We start from the raw sequence: 21,650 nt of genomic DNA, 5'->3' as shown, positions 1-21,650 counted from the left end.
TCTCTCCCAAGAAGTGACCCGTTGGCCTATGGAAGTCGGTGACAATGACAGGAAGCAACGTCCTTCTGTTGCATCAGTCTCGAGGTGCAGCTCTTTTGATGGAAAGTCAATTAAAGAGCTAAAATAAACCAAGAGCTGGCCGTCAATCGGCTTAAGGCAGGTGGCGCAAGCAAGCCCAGGGCGCTGATAGAGGTCCAGGGTGATGGACAGAGCTAACAAGGTTCGACTTTCGGCACAACAAACACCCAAATCGCATACGTGGGGATGAAAACCAGGACATGTGTGCAACTCACAGAGCCTCGTTTTCGCCTCAAATCAGCTCAAATGACATGAAGCTAAGAGAGACAGTGAGCTTTCGGGATTTGCTTCGAGGACCCCCACCCCCCATGGATACCAAAATCTTTGGATGCACACAAACAAGGCAAGGCTTCTCTTCTCCACAACTGTGAGATCTGGTGTGTTGTGTTCCAGAATTTTGTCAGTCTCGATTCGGAAGTCCCACAGTATCTTTGCGTGCTCATTTTCCAATACTTTTGCAGGTTTGTGATCCCACCAGTTCTTTGCTGCTGGGAGGTGGGACTTGAGGCATAAGTTCCAATGAATCCTTTGGACCACATAGTTGTGCCTCTGTTTGTAGTCTGTCTGTGCGATTTTCTTACAGCAGCTGAAGATATGATCAATGGTTTTGTCGGCTTCCTTGCACAGTCTGCATTTTGGGTCATCAGCTGATTTTTCGATCTTGGCCTTAATTGCATTTGTTCTGATGTCTTGCTCCTGGGCTGCAAGGACCAGGCCTTCTGTCTCCTTCTTCAGGGTCCCATTCATGAGCCAGAGCCAGGTCTTCTATTATTATTATTATTATTATTATTATTATTAATTGCCTTTGTCCTGATGTCTTGCTCCTGGGCTGCAAGGATCAGGCCTTCTGTCTCCTTCTTCAGAGTCCCATTCGTGAGCCAGAGCCAGGTCTTCTATTATTATTATTATTATTATTATTATTATTATTATTATTAATTACCTTTGTTCTGATGGCTTTCTCCTGGGCTGCAAGGACCAGGCCTTCTGTCTCCTTCTTCAGGGTCCCATTCATGAGCCAGAGCCAGGTCTTCTATTATTATTATTATTATTATTATTATTATTATTATTATTAATTGCCTTTGTCCTGATGTCTTGCTCCTGGGCTGCAAGGATCAGGCCTTCAGTCTCCTTCTTCAGAGTCCCATTCGTGAGCCAGAGCCAGGTCTTCTATTATTATTATTATTATTATTATTATTATTATTATTAATTGCCTTTGTCCTGATGTCTTGCTCCTGGGCTGCAAGGACCAGGCCTTCTGTCTCCTTCTTCAGGGTCCCATTCGTGAGCCAGAGCCAGGTCTTCTATTATTATTATTATTATTATTATTATTATTATTATTATTATTATTATTAATTACCTTTGTTCTGATGGCTTTCTCCTGGGCTGCAAGGACCAGGCCTTCTGTCTCCTTCTTCAGGGTCCCATTCATGAGCCAGAGCCAGGTCTTCTATTATTATTATTTTTATTATTATTATTATTATTATTATTATTATTATTATTATTATTATTAATTGCCTTTGTTCTGATGTCTTGCTCCTGGGCTGCAAGGATCAGGCCTTCTGTCTCCTTCTTCAGGGTCCCATTCGTGAGCCAGAGCCAGGTCTTCTCCTTATCAGCTTTTCCTTCAATTTTGTCAAGGAACTTTCCATGCAATGTTTTGTTGTGCCAGCTGTCAGCTCTAGTTTGTAGTGCGGTTTTCTTGTACTGATTCTTTGTCTGCTGTGCTTTGAGGAGTTTCTGATTTTTGACTTCAATCAAAGCAGGTTCTTCACTTTGCTTTACATATTCTGCCAGGGCATTATTATTATTATTATTATTATTATTATTATTATTATTATTATTATTATTATTATTATTGATGCCTTTACAATTACCTTTACCTCTGTCTGTGTATAGTCTGTCCTTACTAATTATCTAACAACATTGAATTATTATTATTTATCTACTCACATTTGCATGTTTTCAAACTGCTAGGTTGGCAGGAACTAGGGTTGACAGACGGGAGCTCACCCCGTCTCACAAATTCGAACTGCCAACCTTCAGGTCAGCAGTTCAACAGCACAATCCTGCTACAGACCGACTCAGTTCTGAAACCAGTTCCCAGACCATTCCAGAGGGATTTCAATGAGACCAAAAGTATCTTAACTCGATCCCTCCCTTTCTGCGCGTTGGAGGACACGGCTTAAAGCGCAACGGCATGAACCTGTAATTGTGCTGTCTCCTTTCATCCAGATCACCGCGGCTGCTCCTTGTCTGCTGAGAAACATTCAGGCATTTCGACTGCATGCCCCGGTGCCCACATATTTCCAAAAATAGGATGCCATTGTTACCTTTTCATAATAAGCCTGATAGTGAAAATTACTATTTCAATTAAAAAAGGAGGAGGCACGCCGCCAGGTATTAAGCAGACGGCGCATTGTGAAGGCACAGAAAAGCTCATCTGCAATGCTTCAGGGCTGTATTAATCTGCTTTAATGCCTGAGAACCCAGGTGCCATTATGCGCCATGGCCGGGGACGGGCCATCATCATTATCATCCTCGTCAAGTGAGCACTGATGCATCTACACAGTGGAATTAATGCAGTTTGGTACCACTCCAACTGCAGTCACTCAGTGCTATGGAATGATGGTTTTACAAAGTCCTCAGCTTTCTCTGACAAAGAGGGTTGGAGCCTCACCAAACTACAAATCCCAGGATTCCACACCATTGAACAGTGGCAATTCGAGGACTGTCAACTTGTCAAGCGGCATTAATTCACAAAAAGGACACAAAAAGGATCAAGGTTTACCCCGAATGCACAAGCCTAATCAATATGGGTAACCCAATATTCAATGTGTGTGTGTGTGTGTGTGTGTGTGTGTTGTATGTTTGTAGGACTGAGTAAACAACAAAACGACCGAACCAAATCACACCAAACTTGGCCACAAAAGACACAGACATCCAATGTATGTCTTTCAAACAAAAAAACTAGAAAAATAGTCCAAATTACAGAGGATGAGTAAGAGCCTTTCTCCCCCTAACTGTAATCTATATATATATATAAATGTAATGTATGTTTGTAGGACTGAGTAAACAACAAAACCACTGAACCAAATGACACCAAACTTGGCCACAAAAGACATAGTCATCCAATCTATGTCTTTCAAACAAAAAAACCTAGAAAAATAAAATCCAAATTAGAGGACGAGGAAGAGCCGTTTTCAACCCTGGTTGCTGGTCAGAAGGGTAGGCCCCGCCCCCTTTAGGCTCCGCCCACTTCATCTCCTATCAACCCCCTAGTCCACAATGGTGCCGGGAGACTATCAGATTATCTGATTTGAACTGGCCAGGCTTTGAGGCTTTGAGGCTATTCACTGCTATTCCACCTGGCCAACGAATTATTCCCATCAGTCACAGCAACACGTGGCCGGGCACAGCTAGTCGTTCTATATTTTTGTAAAATCCAATCTATCCATCTGGCGGGAGAGCCTATCTCAGAGCTTTCCAAGTTGGCGACCTCCTTTTGAGACAGGCATGATTTTGCGACAGCGTCATTCAATCGTTCTGGAAAACTAGAGGTTAAACCTAAACATCGAGAAAAGTGTCAGCCATCCTTCCGTTTGCTTGTTACGAAATCAAATAAATTACACCTGCATTTCCACCGTAATAGACAAGAGCTTGACCTGATTCTCTGAGCAGAACGCCGCTCTCGCTTTGGTCCTTGGCAATTTTAATTTCAACATCTCATTCTGCCCTTTTGCATCCAGAGGAGTGACTCACAGAGAAGTTTTGCGTGTGAGCGAAGGCTGCCTAGTTTCCCCAAACATACTCGCTTGCATGAAAATGAACTCTGGAAACGAATCTCAAGCAAGTATTAACCTCATCTATGCTGCTTGAAACTTCTGGGTTTGGATGGAATTATTTTAATAAATCGAATGCAGAAATAATCTTCAGAATGTGCTCTTTAACTATCACTATTCACTTTCCCACATCATCACCAGACCATTGGATACATTTCTGCCAACAAGTTTTCCGAAGCCGTCACGGAAAAAGTCTACACTCGGTTTCCACAACCACCGTCTCGCAGGACCCATAGTGCACAGATCTTCCGCTAGCCAATAATGTGACCCACACGTTCTTCTGAAATGCCGATTATGCTTGAAATTGATTTGTAAGCCACTCTGAGTCACCTTCGGGGTGAGAAGAGCGGGATATAAATGTAGTAAATAAATAATAATAATAATAATAATAATAATAATAAATAAATAAATAAATAACTCTTCCAGGAGTGAATTTCCCTCCTAAGGGGTAGATTTCTCTCATTTCCTGTTGTCTCGTCCCTGCCCTTAACTATGAGTTGTTTGTAAGTCGGATGTTAGTAACTCGGATGTTAGTAATTCGGATGTTAGTAACTCGGATGTAAGTAAATAAATAAATAATAAGAAATAACTCTTCCAGGATTGAATTTCATCCCTGCCCTTAACTATGAGTTGTTCGTAAGTCGGATGTTACTAAGTCGGATTTTAGTAACTCGGATGTTAGTAACTCGGATGATAGTAAATAATAATAATAATAAATAACTCTTCCAGGAGTGAATTTCCCTTCCAAGGGGTAGATTTCTCTCATTTCCTGTTGTCTTGTCCCTGCCCTTAACTATGAGTTGTTTGTAAATCGGATGTTAGTAACTCGGATGTTAGTAACTCGGAAGTTAGTAACTCGGATGTTAGTAAATAAATAAATAAATAATATTAATATGTAAAGCAAAGTGAAGAACCTGCTTTGATTGAAGTCAAAAATCAGAAACTCCTCAAAACACAGCAGACAAAGAATCAGTACAAGAAAACCGCACTACAAACTAGAGCTGACAGCTGGCACAACAAAACATTGCATGGAAAGTTCCTTGACAAAACTGAAGGAAAAGCTGATAAGGAGAAGACCTGGCTCTGGCTCACGAATGGGACCCTGAAGAAGGAGACAGAAGGCCTGATCCTTGCAGCCCAGGAGCAAGCCATCAGGACAAAGGCAATTCAGGCCAAGATCGAAAAATCAGCTGTTGACCCAAAATGCAGACTCTGCAAGGAAGCTGATGAAACCATGGATCATATCCTCAGCTGCTGTAAGAAAATCGCACAGACAGACTACAAACAGAGGCACAACTATGTGGCCCAAATGATTCATTGGAACTTATGCCTCAAGTACCACCTCATCCCTGCCCTTAACTATGGATGTTAGTAACTCGGATGTTAGTAACTCGGATGATAGTAAATAATAATAATAATAATAATAATAATAATAATAATAATAATAATAATAATAAATATTATTATTATTATTATTATTACATCACTTCTACCCCGCCCTTCTCACCCATCAGGGGACTCAGGGCGGCTTACAATATAAACATACACATTAAAAACAGTTGTCATCAAATTTAAAAATCCATCAAGATTAAAAATTACAATAAAATTAAGAATATCCATTAAAATATACATAATTATACATTTAAATATACATTTAAGGCGCTTTCCATGTTCATGTGGGGTCTGTCAGTAGGTCATATGTTCTTATCTCATTTTTGCTGTTACTCATGCTCAAATAACTCTTCCAGGCGTGAATTTCCCTTCCAAGAGTAGATTTCTCTCATTTCCTGTTGTCTCGTCCATGCCCTTAACTATGAGTTGTTTGTAAGTCGGATGTTAGTAACTCGGATGTTAGTAAATAATATTAATATGTAAAGCAAAGTGCAGAACCTGCTTTGATTGAAGTCAAAAATCAGAAACTCCTCAAAACACAGCAGACAAAGAATCAGTACAAGAAAACTGCACTACAAACTAGTGCAAACCGGGGACGGCCTGTATAGTGAACCTGGAAGCCTACCCGAACTAAAGTGAATTCTCCCCGGTTTCACTAGTCACAACCCTCTGCACACTCATCCTCGGGGATGAATTATGGATGCCATGCTTCTCCCTCTCCTGCCCTTCGTGTGCTACTCAACTCTGGGCCTAAATAATATATGAATAAACAAAGGCTCCTGTGTCTGCCAAGGGCTGAACTTTGTCCCATTGCTCCAGGGGCTGAGATCAAGATCAAAAGCTCTTCTGCCAGGTCGGAGCCCAGCTGGTTTCCTTTGGGCAGTGGGTGGGTGGGAGAAACGAAACTTGGGGAGGTGGACTTAACCTTTCTGGAAGCCTAATGGCAAGGCAGCAGGAGCTCGGGAGGAGCGCGGGTGACTCAGACACCCCACAAGAACGGGGTGAAGAAAGAGAGAGGAAGTGGAGCCCGAGTAAGGCAGGGACACGGAGGAGTCCCACCGGGTGTAAAAGCCTCTTCTAGAGGAGAAGAGCTCTCACAGAAGGTTCCTACAGAGCCGTAATTTTCACTATAGTAGATGGCTTAAAAGGTCCATTTCGGCTGTTTACTCTTAGCAATAGCTGCCACATGTCAAACTTCGTTACTTGCCTCCACCTTCGTTACTTGGGTTTGGATGGGAATATTTTAATAAATCAAACGCAGAAATAATCCTTAGGATGTGCTCTTTAACGACCACTATTCACTTTCCCACATCATCACCAGGCCATTGGATCCAACGAGTTTTTGGAAGCCGTCATGGAAGAAGTCGACACTCGGTTTCCGCAACCGACGTCTCACAGTCCCCATCGTGCACAGATCTTCCGATAGCCAATAATGTGACCCACACGTTCTTGTGAAATGCCGATGATGCTTGAAATTTCTCTCTGAGTGATACGACAATCGTCCTGAATCAATCTGTCCACCTTTTGCTTTTGAAACTCGGTGGTTCCAAAGCAGGCAGTCCCCAAGATACCTTTCCCCCATGATAACTCTTCCAGGAGTGAATTTCCCTTCCAAGGGGTTAAATTTCTCTTATTTCCTGTTTATTTATTTATTTACAGCATTTATATTCCGCCCTTCTTTCTCACCCCGAAGGGGACTCAGGGCGGATCACATTACACATATAGGCAAACATTCAATGCCTTTTAACATAGAACAAAGACAAGGCAAACATAGGCTCCGAGCAGGCCTCGAACTTATGACCTCCTGGTCAGAGTGATTCATTGCAGCTGGTTGCAGCTGGCTTGCTCTCCAGCCTGCACCACAGCCCTAACTCCTCAACAGATGGCCATACTGGTATGCGGCAGGGACTGGCTTATTCAGTAGACTCTCCTCTACAGTTCCACTTAGCGGGAAGCCTTAGCATTGGACGGTTGTGTTGTTAAAGTGCGAAGTATGGAACCCTGTGCAGTCGTTAGGTCAATGCAACTTAAGCAACATGAAGTCACTGAATTCTTGACAGCAGAAGGTGTCACCCCAAAGGAGATTCATCAGAGAATGCAAGCTGTTCATGGTGATTGTGTTGATGTGAGTCCTGTGTGTTGTTGGGCAAGTAAGTTTAAAGATGTTGAGGTGGGAACATCTGACAAAGAGTTGGACATCCTATGACAGCGAACACCGAGTATCACAAGCAAAAGCTTGACAGATTGATTCAGGACGATTGTCGTAACACTCAGAGAGAAATTTCTAGCATAATCGGCATTTCACAAAAACGTGTTGGTCACATTATTGGCTATGTGCACGATGGGTCCTGCGAGACGCCGGTTGCGGAAACCGAGTGTCGACTTCTTCCGTGACGGCTTCCAAAAACTTGTTGGCAGAAATGTATCCAATGGTCTGGTGATGGTGTGGGAAAGTGAATAGTGGTAGTTAAAGAGCACATTCTAAGGATTATTCCTGCATTTGATTTATTAAAATATTCCCATCCAAACCCAAGCAACAAAGGTGGAGGCATTACTTTGCTCAACCCTTGTAGAAATATAGAGTTGGAAGAGACCATAGGGTCATCCAATCCAACTCCCTTCTGCCATGGAATAAAGACACAATCCTTTCAGATATTTCAGACTCTCATGTTTCTTCTCAACCTTCTCTTCTGCAGGCTAAACAGACCCAGCTTTTTAAGCTACTCCTCATAGGGATTTATGGCTTCTAGTAGAGTTGTGCATAAAATTCGTTTCTACTGTTTTTTTCGTGTCTTTCATTTCTTCAGGAGCACGAAAATCCTGCACGAAAATCAGCTCAACACGAAAACTTGCCGCCGACAACAGTATCTGAAACCGAGTATCTCTTACTCTAGATCAGGGGTCCCCAAACTAAGGCCCGGGGGCCAGATGCGGCCCTCCAAGGTCATTTACCTGGCCCCCGCCCTCAGTTTTATAATATAATATATTGTATATACATATAATATTGATAATAATATTATAATGTAATACAATATAACACTAATAATAATACCATATAATAATATTAATTATATATTCTTTATTGCATATAATATTACTAATAATATTATAGTATAGTGGTATAGTTCAATAAAGTAATATATAATGCTAATAGTGTGCTATGCTAATAATATAATATATTGTATGTACATATAATTTGAAAGCCACTCTGAGTCCCCTTTGGGGTGAGAAGGGTGTGATACAAATGTAGTAAATTAATGCAGTCAATAAATAAATAATAAATAAATACATTTTAGACTTAGTCTGAAGTCTGAAATGACTTGAAGGCACACAACAACAACAACAACAACAACAATCCTAATTAACTTGACTATCTCATTGGCCAGAAGCAGAAGCACACTTCCCATTGAAATCCTGATAAATGTATGTTGGCTAAAATTATTTTTATTTTTAAATATTGTATTGTTTTTTCATTGTTCTTCTTGTTGTTGTTTTTGCACTACAAATAAGACATGTGCAATGTGCATCAGAATTTGTTTGTATTTTTTCTTTTTAAATGATGATCCGGCCCCTCAACAGTCTGAGGGATTGTGGTCCGGCCCTCGGCTTAAAAAGTTTGGGGACCCCTGCTCTAGATAGTAGCTTGCTTTGGACTTGGAGGTCTATAATGCAACATCAGAACAGTGGCTTGAACTGGAGAAGTTCCCAAGTTCAGTTGGTGATATCCTGAGCTGTAGTTGGGAGAGACGGAAACCCAGATAGGAATTACCAATGACAAGTTGACATGCGTCAACAGTGTGATGTGGCAGCTAAAAAAAAGTCCCCTAATGCCGTGTGGGAGCAACATCTGACCCAATGTGTGTTGTGTCACCCTTATAGACACACTCTTGCTGTCGAGACATTCTGCGTAAGTTTACGTTGGAGACTCCTCCCTTGTAATTTGAATAATTTGGGGTTGTATTCTATGTATCTATGGGGAAGAAGAAAGCAAAGAGGCTCCGTCTATTATATAACACTTCTTCAGATGTCAAATATAGCTAGTTATCATTTCACTCTCAATCTTTTTTTTTCTCCAAAATAAATATGACCAGCTCCCTTAACTGTTCCTCAGAAAGCCTGGTGTCGAGATCCTTTACTATTTTGGTTGCCCACTTCCAAACGTATTCCAGATTCCTTCGAATACCATATTCCTATCGATTCCATCTCGAATTGCATTGACTTTCTTGGCTGTCACATCACACTGTGAACTCATGTTTGGCTTGTGGTCTACTTCAAGAGCGCGAGGTCAAGTTCACTTGCCAAGCCATCTGTCACACATCTCATATTTATGCCTTTCGCCTTCCCTGCCTAAACATAGCACCTGACAACCAACTCGAAATTCATCTTGTGGGTTTGGACGAGCTCTCCAATATGTTATGGTCAGCTTTAATACTCTGAGGTGTTAACTAAGCTGTTTTGACTCCCCTTTAGGGAGATAAAACAGATAATAATAATAATAATAATAATAATAATAATAATAATAATAATATAAAAAGACAACCGATGGACACGTCGACTCACAAACTGGATACCAAGAGACAATAAGCGCCTCCTCTAGAGTAAGGAAATCAGAATTTGCCACCTTGCCTTGGGAGAGTGTGTGTGTGGCATACAGGCCCAGCAACGACACCTGCCTGCAGCCGAGCACCTCCTCTAGAGTAAGAAAATCAGAACTTGCCTCCTTGCCTTGGGAGAGTGTGTGTGTGGCATACAGGCCCAGCAACGGTGCCTGCCTGCAGCCGAGCTCCTCCCCTAGAGTAAGAAACTCAGAACTTGCCTCCTTGCCTTGGGAGAGTGTGTGTGTGGCATACAGGCCCAGCAACGGTGCCTGCCTGCAGCCGAGCTCCTCCTCTAGAGTAAGAAACTCAGAACTTGCCTCCTTGCCTTGGGAGAGTGTGTGTGTGGCATACAGGCCCAGCAACGGTGCCTGCCTGCAGCCGAGCTCCTCCTCTAGAGTAAGAAACTCAGAACTTGCCTCCTTGCCTTGGGAGAGTGTGTGTGTGGCATACAGGCCCAGCAACGGTGCCTGCCTGCAGCCGAGCTCCTCCTCTAGAGTAAGAAACTCAGAACTTGCCTCCTTGCCTTGGGAGAGTGTGTGTGTGGCATACAGGCCCAGCAACGGTGCCTGCCTGCAGCCGAGCTCCTCCTCTAGAGTAAGAAACTCAGAACTTGCCTCCTTGCCTTGGGAGAGTGTGTGTGTGGCATACAGGCCCAGCAACGGTGCCTGCCTGCAGCCGAGCTCCTCCTCTAGAGTAAGAAACTCAGAACTTGCCTCCTTGCCTTGGGAGAGTGTGTGTGTGGCATACAGGCCCAGCAACGGTGCCTGCCTGCAGCCGAGCTCCTCCTCTAGAGTAAGAAACTCAGAACTTGCCTCCTTGCCTTGGGAGAGTGTGTGTGTGGCATACAGGCCCAGCAACGGTGCCTGCCTGCAGCCGAGCTCCTCCTCTAGAGTAAGAAACTCAGAACTTGCCTCCTTGCCTTGGGAGAGTGTGTGTGTGGCATACAGGCCCAGCAACGGTGCCTGCCTGCAGCCGAGCTCCTCCCCTAGAGTAAGAAACTCAGAACTTGCCTCCTTGCCTTGGGAGAGTGTGTGTGTGGCATACAGGCCCAGCAACGGTGCCTGCCTGCAGCCGAGCTCCTCCTCTAGAGTAAGAAACTCAGAACTTGCCTCCTTGCCTTGGGAGAGTGTGTGTGTGGCATACAGGCCCAGCAACGGTGCCTGCCTGCAGCCGAGCTCCTCCTCTAGAGTAAGAAACTCAGAACTTGCCTCCTTGCCTTGGGAGAGTGTGTGTGTGGCATACAGGCCCAGCAACGGTGCCTGCCTGCAGCCGAGCTCCTCCTCTAGAGTAAGGAAGTCAGAACTTGCCTCCTTGCCTTGGGAGAGTGTGTGTGTGGCATACAGGCCCAGCAACGGTGCCTGCCTGCAGCTGAGTTCCTCCTCTAGAGTAAGAAAATCATAACTTGCCTTCTTGCCTTGGGAGAGACAGTGTATGTGGCATACAGGCCCAGTGAGGGTGCCTGCCTGCAGTCGAGCTCCTCCTCTAGAGTAAGAAAATCATAACTTGCCTTCTTGCCTTGGGAAAGAGAGTGTATGTGGCATACAGGCCCAGCGATGGTGCCTGCCTGCAGCCGAGCAACTCCTCTAAAAATCAGAACTTGCCTCCTTGCCTTGGGAGAGTATGTGTGTGTCGTGAATGCCCACAGTGCCACCTGCCTGCAGCTGAGCGCCTCCTCTAGAGTAAGAAAATCAGAACTTGCCTCCTTGTCTTGGGAGAGTATGTGTGTGGCATGCAGGCCCAGCAACGGTGCCTGCCTGCAGCCGAGCGCCTCCTCTAGAGTAGATACAGTTAAGAAGTCTCCTTAAAGTACGCACCTGCCTGCAGCTGAGCACCTCTTCTCCAGATACAGGTAAGAAGTCTCCTTAAAGTACACACCTGCCTGCAGCCGAGCGCCTCCTCTAGAGTAGATACAGGTAAGAAGTCTCCTTAAAGTGTGCACCTGCCTGCAGCTGAGCACCTCTCCTCTAGTTACAGGTAAGAAGTCTCCTTAAAGTACGCACCTGCCTGCAGCTGAGCACCTCTCCTCTAGTTACAGGTAAGAAGTCTCCTTAAAGTACGCACCTGCCTGCAGCTGAGCACCTCTCCTCTAGATACAGGTAAGAAGTCTCCTTAAAGTACGCACCTGCCTGCAGCTGAGCGCCTCTCCTCTAGAGTAAAACAGCTTCAATGCCTAAATGATGGGAAGGGGAGCCTGGGAAGCCCTCCCCATAATGGGACATTAGAAAACGGACCAGAAAACGGATCAGGGACTCCACTGAAAGCTGGGACACAAAACGGGTCAAGGCTTACCCCGAATGCACAACCCTAATATATATACCCTTCCCCTCTTGACTTAATATGAATGCGGACATATCGCGGAAACTAGAGCTTTCCCTCTCCTGTGTCGGGAAATCACTTCGCCTGGGCTCTCTGTTTGTACATCTGAAGGCCTTGGGTTATCTGATGATTTCATGCCATCGGAGAATGAGCTGGAAATGCAATGCACCTAATCCCCACAAATTGGCTGTTGTTGTGATGGGTACCTTTGCCAAAAGAGGGAAAAGCTGCTTACTTCCAGCAGTGGCCTAATCACTCCTCTCGTCCACCCCTCGATGCCATTTCGCCGTTATACTTTGATCCTCAGGGGCTCAGCGCAATTGTATTTGGAGCTCTCAGCCTGTCTCCAGTCCAGAGATCTGCCAAGCTTTAATGGCGTGGCTCTTCTAATAAATGCAGTAGGAGAGTTTTTCAAACTCTGAGCTGCGGACACCACAATATATATGTATACACATTTCCCATGTACAGAGCCTATTCGGGAAAAAATCGTGTTACGTAGTGCATTCGTCCGGACCTCGCGGGCAGCACATTGGACTGCGGGCCTTGAGTTTCACACGTGTAGTATACACGGACTAGGATCATTCCTACGTTTGCCATTATGAAGACAGGAAGGAGGTCCTTGTGTAGCTGAAATAGCATGAATTATTCAGGATATAGAGCAGTGGCTTGCAGAGCCAAAACAGCTGGGCGTTTTGCTCAGCAGGAACAACGGCACAACTTGCTGATTTTTCCCATTGAGCATAGATGCACTCCCCATAGTACCTTATGTACATGTGTGCGTGTGAATTTATCCAGCAAAAACATACCATATGACATATCAAAAGGCTAAAGGCAGCAGAGCCTACCTTTCTAACTGGCAGTTAGGGGGAGAAAGGCTCTTCCTCATCCTGTGTAATTTGGACGATTTTTCTAGGGTTTTTTATTGAAAGACACATTTTGGGTGACTATGTCTTTTGTGGCCAAATTTGGTATGATTTGGTCCAGTGGTTTTGTTGTTTACTCCATAGTAAAATGAACATTACATTTTATATATATATATATACTAGCTGTGCCCGGCCATGCGTTGCTGTGGCTTATGGGAATCCTTATGGAATAGCAGTGAATAGCCTTGCAGTCTCAAAGCCTGGCCATTTTCTGGACTAGCTGGAGCTTTTTGTTGTATGAACGTAGAGGCACGGATGAGGGATTGTGCTGCCAAGTTTAGTGTTTCTGGGATGTGTAGTTTTGTTGTTTTGTCCTAGGCCGAAACACCATTACCCTTTTATATATATAGATATAGACTAGATTATATGAGGCCCCTTCTACACAGCTGGATAAAATGCACACTGAAGTGGATTATATGGCAGTCTGGACTCAAGATAATCCAGTTCAAAGCAGATAATATTATAAATGGGTTATATAGCTGTGTGGAAGGGCCTTGAGTCTACACTGCCATATAATCCAGTCCAATCAGATAATCTGTTTCTTATAGGCAGTGTGGAAGAGGCCTAAGTGAGGCCTAACTCTGCCTGTCCCCTGGGTTGAGTGGGTTGCTAGGAGACCAAGTGGGCGGAGCTTAGCCTTCTAACAGGCAGCAATTGGATAAAAACAATTATTCCTCTCCCTCTAATTAGGACTTTATTTTTCTTTTCTTTTTGTTGTATGAACGTAGAGGCATGGATGAGGGGTTGTGCTGCCAAGTTTAGTGTTTCTGGGATGTGTAGTTTTGTTGTTTTGTCCTAGGCCGAAATGGAATAATGTCCAGGGTGGGAGAAAGAAAGAACTCTTGTCTGCTTGAGGCAGGAAGACCTTTCAACATCTGACGGGCTTCACCATTTTTTCCGGAAGATGGAACAGGAACTAATGGGAGGAAATGGCAAGGAAACAGATTGCAGCCGAACACGAGGAGACGTTTCTCAACGGTAGGAGCTGTTCCAACAATAGAACAGACTGCCTCGGGAAACGACAGGCTCTCTTCGCTGGAATTATTTGAGCAGAAACTGTACAGCTCTCTGTTAGAGTTGGGTCCTTGTGTACTGGTCAGGAGAGGGAGTGTGGTGAGAAGTGACCTCTAAGCGGGGCAAGGAGAAGCTTTCGTCCTCCAGATGCTTTGGGCATCACTCGCTGTCAACGGAGAGAACGCACAACACATCGGAAGGGCCAAAGGTTCGCCATCCCTGCTGTGAGGCCTCCTTCAACTCTAAAAACCCTTTGTGTTCGTGTCTGTATTAACCTCCTTTAAAAAATATTCTATTAAGTACGCAATCTGTGAATAGGCGATAGATAGTGGAGAGACATGTTATATATCCATGGTTCTCAACTTTTTTTTTTGACAAGGGACCACTCTGACCAGGGACTACTTGACCAGGGACCGCTCTGCAACATTAGTACCAATAGGGATACGAATCAGTTTTTGGCCAACTTTAGATTCGGTTTGCTTATTTGGGGTGCTGATTCAGAAGACTGCACTGGATCGACCACATCAGCTCTAGTTTCAGATACAGAACATATGCCATCCAGTAGTCGCCATCTGCTTTCCCACAGAAAACCATATTTAATAATCTAGAGCTGATGTGGTCTATCCCAGTGGTTGTTACTGTCCCCTGGTGGGCGCTGCAGCGATCCAGGGGGGCAGTGATGGCACCTATTAGGACATGGGGGCGGGGCCAGGGGAGCGGAGGGGCCACTTCCTGAGAGCCCGAGACAGGGCTGAGCCTCTATATTTCTCCTGAGAGGCCTTTTAGGACTAAAGGGCGGGGCTAGATGTGGGGGCGGGGCCTCTTCCCAAGAGCCTGAGACAGGGCTGAGCCTCTATATTTCTCCTGAGAGGCCTTTTAGGACTAAAGGGCGGGGCTAGATGTGGGGGTGGGGCCTCTTCCCAAGAGCCTGAGACAGGGCTGAGCCTCTATACCTCCCCTGAGGCGCTTGTTAGAACATGGGGGCGGGGTATAGAGGTTCAGCCCCATCAGACACTTGGGAAGAGGCCCCGCCCCCTCCTCTAGCCCCGCCCCCTGTGTCCAGGACAGAGATAGAAGCTCAGCCCTGCCTCAGAGCTCGTAACTCCGCCCATCCCAGTCCTGGCCGCCCATTGGTGGCCCCGCCCACCTCCCCCTCCCCCTCTCAGCCCTGCATCTTGGACTAGGGGAGAGGCTCAGCCACGCCCTCTTGAGCAGGAGCCACGCCCACCCCTCTAAGCCACGCCCCCTTTCCAGGAGGCGCTGAGTAATATTTTTTCTGGAAAGGGAGCGGTAGGGCAAATATGTTTGGGAACCACTGGTGTATGGTATCAAAGGCCAATGAGAGGTCCAAGAGAACCAACAGGAACACACTCTCCGGGTCGAGTTCCCTACGTAGATCATCCACTAAAGAGACCAAGGCTGTCTCAGGTCCATGACCAGACTGTGACGGATCCAGGTAATCTGTTTCATCCAAGAACTTTACAGCACATGTGGGTACGGAGGACCACTTGACTTCCAAGATACTAGAACGTTTGGGTCACATGAGCTATGGCTAGTTGTCCCAATACAACTGAATATAGTTTCTTTCTCTCGTTGTCCTCCTTGATCCAAAATGGATAGATGGGTGACTAGCTAACCATGTAAGACAACACGGACAAGAGGCGTTCTTCCGCAACAGAGAACTGATGAACACGTTAGCTTAAACAGGAAAGAAGCTGAACACATACAACGGAGGGGAACCCAATGCACTAATATATTATCTCTGCCAACACCGTCCTGGGGGAGCCATTGTGGCGACGCGAGCCAATCCATGTTCCGCAGTCATCCCAAGCAACGACATGGTATTCCTTAATTAACAAAATGTTTCCTTTACGCTCTCGTGAAGGCCAAAGGCACACCACCACATGGAAACATGTCCCGGAGGACATCTCCGTGTCATAGTCAAATGCAGTCTCGTTCTCAAACAACTGACAAAATTGTGTTAATGAAGGCAACGACAACTCAACTCATGCTACGGGAGACACAAAAAACCAATATATTTAGTAGGCATGTCCGATCGATGAAAAAAATGTTTCAATTCTCGTTTCTAAAGTAGGGGCGCTAGCACTTCGATATAGAAAGTATTTCCGATTTTATCACCCAAAAATTTCAGATATTTCCGAAAATTTGTAATGATTCTAAATGTTTCTAAAATGGCGGACGCGCATGCGCAATCACTACACACCAGGCTTGTATGGCAATCTTCCATGTGGACGCAGAGGACGTTAGCCCCCACCTTTGTGTCCATTGTGGAAGCTTCTGATTGGCCAGGGAGCGGCAGCCATGTTAGGCTGCGCTAAGCTCCCATTCAAGGTAGGTTGCAGAAACAAAAAAAATTTTTTTAAAATATTTTTAAATATATATTTTAAAAGATTTGGGGGGGGGGAATTAACGAAACATTAAGAGACAATTAGAGAATGGTCCAACAATGGTTCGAATTACATTGCTGGTTGTGCTGTGAGACAATGTCTCGGAATGCGTATCAAAAAGTGAGAACAATCCGAAATAATTTCGATATACGATTCAAAACTATTTTTTGGACATGTCTAATATTTAGAGATCAAGGAATTTACAAAATGTAACCAAGGAGAGTTTGTGTACAATGCATACATCAAACTCAATGCCCGCAGGCCAAATTTGAGTTACCATGTCAATTTATGTGGTCTCTAAATGGGTTCCTGAGTCAACTCAAACACAAATGACCTCCTATATATACAATTGAAAATGAATCAGTTCAGTAAATAATATATCTGGCAAATTAATATACTGTTTAAATTCACAGTAATATCGAACACCATCAAATGGATTGTCCCATATACATAGAAATGCAGTCGGCGTTAAATTCACAGTAATAACAAGCAGCCTCAAATGGATAGTCCAATATACATTGAAGTGCAATCGGCGTTGTATATTCTATTGCCGAGAAGAGTAAGTTCGCCACGACCGGTTTCGGCCCTGCATCAGGCCTTCCTCTGGTGGTCTGAAAATAGTTACGTACACTAACATAAGTAACAAAATATATCCATAAAACATCATCCATTGCCTAATACTAACATGGTTCCAAACTTAACACTTGTTCTCTTTAGAGATACATGTCATTTACATTATGAAATGTATATCAAAGACACCAATAGTTACATACACAAAATATAAGTAACTACCTATCCATTGAGTAATAACTATAAACAACATTACAATATACTTACATAGTTCCAAATTTAACACTCGTTCTCCTTAGAGATACCTGTTTTTTACAGTGGAATCTAGGTCAAAGGAACAAGGAGTGGCCATAAGCATTAAAGAGTTACAAACATCCAAAAATTTGTTTTTAAACAAATTGTATATTTCTAAAACAGTATATACTCACGGGATACTCTGCTGTGTGTTAGGTTCTAATTGCGAGTATGAAAAGCATCAAGGGGTTGCCTCAATTTAAAGGGGAAGATGTTAAAGAAACAGAAAGGTTTATATGAAGATATAGAAGAAATACCACCAGATGGTGCTATGAGTACCCTTATTGTATTGGGTGTATTCAATAGGGATTTATAGTATGCTAAGGTTCTATATATAACAACTGTATGAATTTTGTTCATTTAAGCCCTGTGGATGTTCTGTCCGTAATCTGAAAATCCAATATGTTTCCCTTTGCAAAAGTTTATTATTGAAGTCCATATGTTTGGATTGTGATACTACTTCTAGTATGTGGTATTTGAATGATTCAGGACTATGCTGTAGATCACAGAAATGTTTGTACAGTATGGATTCTCTGACATGATTTCGTATTTTGCTCCTGTGCTCTATAATTCTGCTCTTAACTTCTCGACGAGTCTGCCCCACATATGATAAATTACAATCACAAATTATCATGTAAATAACCCCTTTGGTTGTACAGGTGGCAAAATGGGGAAATTTAAATTCGAATGATAGATGTTGGTGTGTCAAGATTTTGGTCTCTATCAATTGGCTGCATACTGAACAATGATGGCAGCGATAGTTGCCCACCAGATTAGATTTTACAGTCCGGGGCCTATTGGTTATGTTTGAATGTACCAATATATCCCCAATATTCCTTGTTCTTTTATATGCTACCAGAGGGGGTCTATCACATCCAGGGATGTCTCTTATTAAGTTCCAGTACTTTTTAACAGTTTTGATGGCTAGATTGGACAAACTTGTAAGTGTGAGTGGCCATATCAATCTGTCTACTCCTGGTCTAATTTTGTCCTCTAGGAGTTTAGATCTAGGAATACTGGCAACCTTCGAGTAGGCTGATTGTATTATGGACTCTGGGTAACCTCGATTTCTGAACCTGCTTTTCGTCTCTTCCATTTCCTGATTGAAGTCCTGTAGGGTAGAGGAGTTGCGTTTAATCCTGAGCATCTGTGTAAAGGGTAAATTATTTTTTAATGCCCAATGATGGTAACTGTTGTAATGTAACAAGGAGTTTCTATCAGTGGTTTTTCGGTGGTTACTCACTTTCAATCGATCATTTTCCTTTGTAACCACGACATCTAGAAAAATCAAGGATGTAGAACTGATGTTTCCTGTAAATTTAATTTTGAGGTGAATTGTATTGATCCAGGATAATAACGTTACTGCCTCCTGATGTGAATTAACAATGATAAAGATATCATCAATAAATCTACAATATTTGATAATGCCGTCCGCTACAGGGTTCTTTGTGTGATTCAAGATAGTTTCATTCTCCAAATTATCCATGAATAAATTGGCTATCGCTGGCGCGACAGGACTGCCCATGGCTACACCTTGTATTTGGAAATAGTATTTTTCATCAAACTTGAAGTAATTTTTTTCAAGAATAATATCAAGAAGATCCAACAAAAAAAAGGTGGGAGGGTGGTGATTAGGCCTCCTGTTCAAGGTTGATTCACATATATGTCGTGCCTCCTCTAACGGAATATTGGTATACAGTGATATTACATCTACAGACATCAGGACTGCATCTGTTGGGATCACCAAGGATTCAATAATGTTAATAAAATGTTTTGTATCTCTAACATAGGAAGAAGTCTGTTTCACAAAAGGTTGTAAATAGTGGTCCACAAATTTAGCTAGTGGTTCTAAGACTGAGCCCGATCCGGATACAATAGGACGGCCAGGTACCGGTCTGATGTTTTTATGTATTTTGGGTAGAGTATATAGTACAGGGATTCTGGGCCATGGTGTATGTAGAAATTTATATACATCCTCTGATATATATCCAAGTGCCAGCCCTTCCAATGTCACCGTTCTTATAATTGACTGGATATGGTGTGTAGGGTCCCGTTCTATATTGAGATAATGTTCTCTTACAGATAATTGTCTATGGATCTCATCCATATAATCAGTGCGGTTCATTAATACTATGGCTCCACCTTTATCAGCTGGCTTCCAAACCAGATCTTTGTCATTAGCTAAATTGTGTAGGATGTGCCATTCCTTACTGGAAAAATTTGTACTGTATGATCTTTTTTGCTTTGTAATTGTACAACATAATTCTTCAGATACTGTCTTCTCAAAAACTCTGAGGCCAATATGGTCAGTCGTAGGAAAAAAATTACTCCGTGGTTTGAAAGTGGAGGTAATAGGGTTTATTTTGGTTCCAAAATGATGTCTTAATCTAATGGTGCGAAATAACCTAGCTAATTCTATTCGCATCCTAAATGGATTATACTTAGGTTTAGGGACAAATGATAGACCTTTGTTGACAACCTCCCTCTCTTGAGGGGTTAGAACTCTTCTAGATAAATTCACGACTAGGTCTTCCGTTTGGCATTTGGAGCCTCTTGAAAAAAACGATTGGGTCTATTCCTAGTACGCCCCGTACGTCTGGGTACCCGAATGTTATCACTCCTAGTAGAGGCCATGCTACGTCCTGAACTGTCTGACATGGATTCTGTGTCTTCTTCAGAAGTATATTCACTAAACCTTACTTGTTTTTTAGAATATTGGCGTTTAGAGTATAGCCACTGGTAAACTCTGTTATTGTTGTAATCATTTTCATCCCGCTCAAACTTTTTAAGTTTGAAAGATCTAAGTTGTTGGGAAAATTCTTTAAGTTTACATGTGAGGGTGTCCAAATCAGTTTTAAACTGGTCCTCAGAGTTGAGTCTCTCCAATATAACCTGAGTTTGGGTTCTTACATTGGCTATTTCATCATTGGAGCGTGCAATAAGTAAGAGCATCAAATCCTGCGAGCACTTATTGAGAATTGCCACCCATTTTTGATTAAAGGATTCATCATCATGAAACATTCCTGGGGGTTTAAAAATCCGTAATCCCCTAGGAATTCTGTTAGCTCTGATATATTCTGCCAATGTTGAAGCATGTAAATCTAATCTAATCTCTCTGCGTTTCAGTTTTTCATACTCCCTTATGCCTGTTGCCGTGTTGGGGTTACCAGAAGTAGATTCCCCAGATTCAAACAATGATCTGTCTTTGATTAAGGATTCCTTAAATTTATCATCAAAACTTAATCCTTGTTGCCACTCAGCCATGACAAAGCAAAGCTTTGGAAAGAACACTCTAAATGGGTTCCTGAGTCAACTCAAACACAAATGACCTCCTATATATACAATTGAAAATGAATCAGTTCAGTAAATAATATATCTGGCAAATTAATATACTGTTTAAATTCACAGTAATATCGAACACCATCAAATGGATTGTCCCATATACATAGAAATGCAGTCGGCGTTAAATTCACAGTAATAACAAGCAGCCTCAAATGGATAGTCCAATATACATTGAAGTGCAATCGGCGTTGTATATTCTATTGCCGAGAAGAGTAAGTTCGCCACGACCGGTTTCGGCCCTGCATCAGGCCTTCCTCTGGTGGTCTGAAAATAGTTACGTACACTAACATAAGTAACAAAATATATCCATAAAACATCATCCATTGCCTAATACTAACATGGTTCCAAACTTAACACTTGTTCTCTTTAGAGATACATGTCATTTACATTATGAAATGTATATCAAAGACACCAATAGTTACATACACAAAATATAAGTAACTACCTATCCATTGAGTAATAACTATAAACAACATTACAATATACTTACATAGTTCCAAATTTAACACTCGTTCTCCTTAGAGATACCTGTTTTTTACAGTGGAATCTAGGTCAAAGGAACAAGGAGTGGCCATAAGCATTAAAGAGTTACAAACATCCAAAAATTTGTTTTTAAACAAATTGTATATTTCTAAAACAGTATATACTCACGGGATACTCTGCTGTGTGTTAGGTTCTAATTGCGAGTATGAAAAGCATCAAGGGGTTGCCTCAATTTAAAGGGGAAGATGTTAAAGAAACAGAAAGGTTTATATGAAGATATAGAAGAAATACCACCAGATGGTGCTATGAGTACCCTTATTGTATTGGGTGTATTCAATGGGATCGGGCTCAGTCTTAGAACCACTAGCTAAATTTGTGGACCACTATTTACAA

The 21,650-nt window shown here is 42.9% G+C and overlaps 2 protein-coding genes across 5 annotated transcripts in view; both read right to left on the bottom strand.

Annotated features, from left to right (window-relative positions):
* plch2 (phospholipase C eta 2) overlaps window positions 1-21,650 on the bottom strand; it is a 157,696-nt gene that overhangs the window by 108,562 nt on the left and 27,484 nt on the right. The gene's annotated exons all lie outside the window — the stretch shown is intronic.
* On the bottom strand, window positions 16,947-21,589 carry LOC134294508 (uncharacterized). 2 transcript variants are annotated; one of them, XR_010001385.1, is made up of 2 exons: window positions 17,406-21,589; window positions 16,947-17,179 (listed from the first exon to the last, which is right to left on the bottom strand). XR_010001385.1 is itself a non-coding variant. In XM_062965888.1 (2 exons), the coding sequence occupies exon 2, from the start codon at window positions 19,855-19,857 to the stop codon at window positions 17,761-17,763; it is 2,097 nt and encodes a 698-aa protein (XP_062821958.1). In that variant the 5' UTR covers window positions 19,858-21,038; window positions 21,265-21,589; the 3' UTR covers window positions 16,947-17,760. The 2 variants fall into 2 exon arrangements, 1 of the variants encoding a protein (XP_062821958.1); XM_062965888.1 differs by having other exon boundaries at window positions 16,947-21,038; window positions 21,265-21,589.

Source organism: Anolis carolinensis, unplaced genomic scaffold (assembly GCF_035594765.1).
Source record: "Anolis carolinensis isolate JA03-04 unplaced genomic scaffold, rAnoCar3.1.pri scaffold_15, whole genome shotgun sequence".
Taxonomy (NCBI): Eukaryota; Metazoa; Chordata; class Lepidosauria; order Squamata; family Dactyloidae; genus Anolis; species Anolis carolinensis.
Note: the sequence above shows the minus strand (reverse complement) of the source record. Positions and strands in the feature narration are given on the sequence as shown.